The sequence below is a fragment of the Amphibalanus amphitrite genome, unplaced genomic scaffold (assembly GCF_019059575.1).
Source record: "Amphibalanus amphitrite isolate SeventyFive unplaced genomic scaffold, NRLGWU_Aamphi_draft 002269F_arrow, whole genome shotgun sequence".
In the NCBI taxonomy this organism is placed as follows: domain Eukaryota; kingdom Metazoa; phylum Arthropoda; class Thecostraca; order Balanomorpha; family Balanidae; genus Amphibalanus; species Amphibalanus amphitrite.
The window spans coordinates 25,604-30,118 of record NW_024883752.1 but is presented as its reverse complement, the minus strand read 5'-3'; the positions used below and the strand labels follow the sequence as shown (position 1 = coordinate 30,118).

Sequence of the window (4,515 nt, the reverse complement as noted above, 5' to 3'; positions counted from 1 at the left end):
CGGCAGGGAGGCTCTCCACGTTTCGGTATGCTTTGTACTGCCAGCGTCCGGGTCATTTGAAATAATGCACTTTATTGCATGGCTCGAGCCATCCTGTTGGTAATCGAGCACATCACACCTTAAAAAAAGCATGTTCAGTTACATAACAATCCTTTTCAGCCATCCGCAGGCTGTATCTTTCATAAAAATCAGCTTCAAAAGTTACCCACTTAACATAGACCATCTATAGGGGCCGGGAACTTCTGACCACTTGCAGGTGGCGCCACTGAGCCCCCATACGGGAACGATTGCGGCGCGGGAGTGGGCCGTCTAGATTACTATAGAGGTCAATGGTTTTGGCTAATATATTTAAAAAATGCTTTTTGGATTTTGGGGGTCAAAACACAAAAAATGCAAAAATCTGAGGTAATAGTTTTGTAGCCCTGTTAATCCTACACCTTTTACCTCCTAATCATTTTTTTGTATCCTCAAAGCTGTAGGCCTGACAGCTCTTCTCGCGAAGGACTTTTTTCGGTCGAAAATGGCAGAACATGGCGTCATTCTGACGTCATTTGTGGCCAACCTATCATCGCCTTTGGAAACGTTTTTCGTCACAACGTGTAAAATTGATGCCCTGAGGGGTCCTAAAAGTTTGGTGGTGATATATCCAGCCGCTTAGGAGATATCGACGGAAAAGGACAGGGGGCCGTTTAGCCCCCCCCCCCCCGGCCACGGTGCGCGGTTTAATTCACAGGCCCCTGGACCCAATCTTACCAAATGCCGTGAATGCACATTCACGGCATTTGGTAACATTCAGAACTATTCAACATTTATTTATTCTTTCGTCCAGGAAACATGCGTAATCATTCCCGCTGTCAAAATCATTGGACAAGATTAGATGAATGATAAATAAAAGAAAATACTTGGCATACTCGCAAGTGCCGTTACTCCAGCCAGTGCTGCCAAATCCTATTTACGGCATTGGTAAGATTGGGCCCTGTATTCACCAGTGCTGCCATATAAAGTCGATGGCCAGGAGTATGTACTATCGTGTTGTTTGCGGTTCGGCCTCCGTGATGAAGTGAGTCACGCGATAACCTTGACAGGCGACCCGAGACGCTGATATCCAATCGGCCGTGCTTAAAAAGAGGAGCATGTCGGCGATATTCTAACCGGACCTATTGGTTATCTACATACGCGCCGGCCGAGGGGGGGGGGGGGGGCGGGTACGACCCCCTCACCCCTGGTGGAGCTGGCGCGTCGCGGAAAAAAAGTGTTTGCACCGTTACGAGACACAGAGATTGGTACCCGATTTTAAGGTCCAATGTCAACCGGTGACCTCTGAGGTCAGGTCAAGTGTCCAAAGGTACGGTTCAGTTTTTAATGAATAACTTCGCAAAAAAAAAAAACAGTAGAAGAGCCGCGATTTTGGCAGCATCGTGTTCGCCTCGCCCAGGCGCGTCGAATGATATACTTTTTGTTTGGGTCAGGTCATCTTAGGGTGTTGACCTCAGGTCACGGTCAGGTCAGCGCCCCCATGTCACGAAGTTTGCCGGAAGAGGTCATGTCGCATATCATTCAATTAGGCAGGTCTTCCTGAGTCAATTGGTGGCTTTCCCGACTCGCTAGGTCTAGTTGATCGGGGATTATTGACGAAAAACGAATATGACCTTGATGACGTCATAAGTGACGTCACGCAAGGTCAACATGGCAAAAGTGACGCATTTAACCTTGCAAGGAGTGCATCAAATCACGATTCTGTGTGCTTGAGATAGTTAGAGATCGTTCCCGGCGCCAGAATAGCAGTTTGTATTTTTCCCCATTGACTTATAATGGTGAGGTCGCGAAAATGACCTGACCTCATATGACCTTTAGGAAAAATCCGAGATATACAAGTTGTGAGACTCATAATGTATACTAGATCCTGCAAGTTTCATTTCCTTGTGAAACCTCCTCTGGCAGTGAGGGCGTTGCGAATTTGCAACATCTGAAGACCGTGCAGAGGTTCACTTATGACGTCATAGGTCAGTGACCTGACCTGACCCGAAAATGCGGTTGGTGTTCAAAGATCCGGCTTGAATCAAAGGTCAGGTATGCCAAGTCTAAAAGCTCTCTATCGCCAGCGTGTTCGGAGCTATCGCAAAAATATATGGGGGGGCGGCACCCGATGCCCCCCCCCCTCGGCCGGCGAGGGCTAAGTAAAGGTTCCAGTCAGCCGTACCCACTGTCTGAAAGATGAGGCTCAACGCCATCAGAAAGACTACGCATCGAAATGGCGGAGCATTTGACAGAGTGTCGCCAATGGCAGGCTTTGAAAGATAAAAAAGATGAATGGCCACAGTGACAACTATAATGTTAGAACCAGGGCTCGATGTTTCAATTTTCAATACTTTTATATCATGTTTTACATGCACTTATCGCAAGCTGTTACTCTTAGTAAAACATTGAACATAATTACAAGTCTTGAACGATATAGGTACATACATACAATACTGGTTCCCTACTGGCAATAACAGCGACGTGAATCAAGAAGCTTAGCCGTTTGCTCTCCAGACAAAGACACCGTTCCTGACCATCACTAGCAGAAGCAAAAGCAGCATGAGCAGCATACATGCCTGCCCAATGCCTATTTACGGGGGACGGCTCGCAGGAAAGCCTTGTTCCCCTCCGGTGTCAGCAAGAAGGCTCTCTTGTCGAGCGGCATCGGTGGCTTGGGCGTGTTCGGGCCAGGCTCCAAGCGCGTCTCACGCAGCATCGCAGCCAGCGCCACCTTGGCCTCGAACAGGGCGAACCTCATGGCGATGCAGTTGCGCGGCCCGCTGCCGAACGGGATGTAAGCGCACGGGTGGCGCTTCTCCTTCTCTTCCGGCAGGAAACGGTCCGGGTCGAAGCGCATCGGGTCCGGGTAGTGGTCCGGGTCACGATGTAGAGTGAAAATCGGCATCTGCACCACGGTTCCCTTGGGGATGGTAACGTTCGTTCCCGGCAGCGTGTACTCCTTGCTGGAAAGACGCTCGATGCGCGCAGCTGGCGGATAGAGGCGCAGGGTCTCCGAGATGGCTCGGTCAAGCTGGTGCATCTCTCCGAGTGCCTCGTAGGTCAGCTGACCTTTGTGGCGCTCCAGGACCTCGTCAATCTCGGAGAGGATGCCATCCTGCACCTCCGGGTTAGTAGCGAGGCAGTAAGCGGCGAACGTCAGTAACTTTGCAGTCGTGTCGTAGCCGACGATGAAGAAGAGCACCGACTGGGCGATGATGCTGGAGTCGGTGAGAATGCGCTTGCCGTCCTTGTCTTTAGTGTCCAACAGTAGCTGGAGGAAGTCCTTGCGCCGGTCCCCCGTTTGGCGCTCATTGATGGTGCGGTTCACCACGCGTGCGAAGAATTGGTTAACAGATTTCAGGGGATCTGGCAGAATCTTCTGCACTATGTTACCCAGAAGCACCAGCAAGGTCAGTCTGACTGCGGCGAAACCCGTCGGTGCCTCGAACAGAACGGCGGCGTTTTTCGCAAACTCTGTGTTCGGGTCTTTGAACGAGTTGCAGTTGACACCGAACGCACAGGAGGCGATGTTGTCCATGGTGAAACGACCGAAGCAGTCCTTTATGTCGATCTCTCCTCCTGTTCGCTTCATTTCCGCCTTCACATAGTCGTTGAGGTTGGAGGCGTTGTCCAGACACAGCTGGTGCATCGCACGGAGCTTGCTGGAGGAGAACGTCGGAGACATAACAGACCTGGTGTCTTTCCACTCTTTTCCGTTGAGCACCTGAAGCATCTCCATGAAATCTTCGCTGATGGCCAGGTCTCGCCGGTCGGTGAAACTCTCGAAGTCCTTGATGGTGATGGCGCGGATGAGGTCGAGATCCCCGACGTACAAAACTGGACGCGCCATCTCAATGTAACCACAAAACTTCTTTCCGCCCTGAGTGTTGTAGATCCACTCCTCGAAGCCGATGAAGTCAACTAGCGGCGGCCCGAACTCGTTGCCGTAGGGGAACGTTGGGGTAGGACCCGGCACTCCACGAGCCTTCCAGAACCTGTAGTCCTTCGTCATCAAGTAGTAAATGGTGGCCATGGTGCAGGCCAGAACCGCCAACGGCAGGGGAGTAAACACCCATTTCAGAACGGCGCTTAGCACGCCGAGCAGCGTACCGATCATGGCGAGGGCCACCAAAAGAGCTCCAGAAAGCAGAGGAAGAAAGCCAGCTCAGAGAGATGCGCACTGTCCGCCGTCCACAGCACCAATGCGCCGCCGCCGCCGCCCGCGCCCGCCGAGACCCGCCCCCGTGTGCCAAGGTCACGCGCTGAGTGGATCCACAAATGTACTTGAGCGCGGCAGAAGTGCTGCGTCACTGCGGTGTTCGCCGGCTGATGTCACGGCCCGTATATGGGCTGTGGCGGGCAGCGCCACCAGATGGCTGGGTCCGGGTCTTTGCAGACGTTACACTACTGAGAGCACGCAGACACTGCCCGCAGGTCTCTCTCCTGGAATGGGTTGAATCATCCCGTGCCTGAAGCTGAATGCGGGTACTGTGTATG

At 52.2% G+C, this 4,515-nt stretch overlaps 1 protein-coding gene across 1 annotated transcript; it reads right to left on the bottom strand.

Annotated features, from left to right (window-relative positions):
* Positions 1-2,311: 2,311 nt before the first annotated feature.
* LOC122376734 (probable cytochrome P450 6a13) lies at positions 2,312-4,264 on the bottom strand. The gene has a single exon (XM_043356671.1). It carries the CDS (start codon positions 4,133-4,135, stop codon positions 2,606-2,608), a length of 1,530 nt encoding a protein of 509 aa, XP_043212606.1. The 5' UTR covers positions 4,136-4,264; the 3' UTR covers positions 2,312-2,605.
* Between the last annotated feature and the right edge of the window lie 251 nt (positions 4,265-4,515).

Coding starts and splice junctions, on each gene's coding strand:
- LOC122376734 (XM_043356671.1), bottom strand. CDS start 4,135: ATGATCGGTACGCTGCTCGGCGTGCTAAGCGCCGTTCTGAAATGGGTG.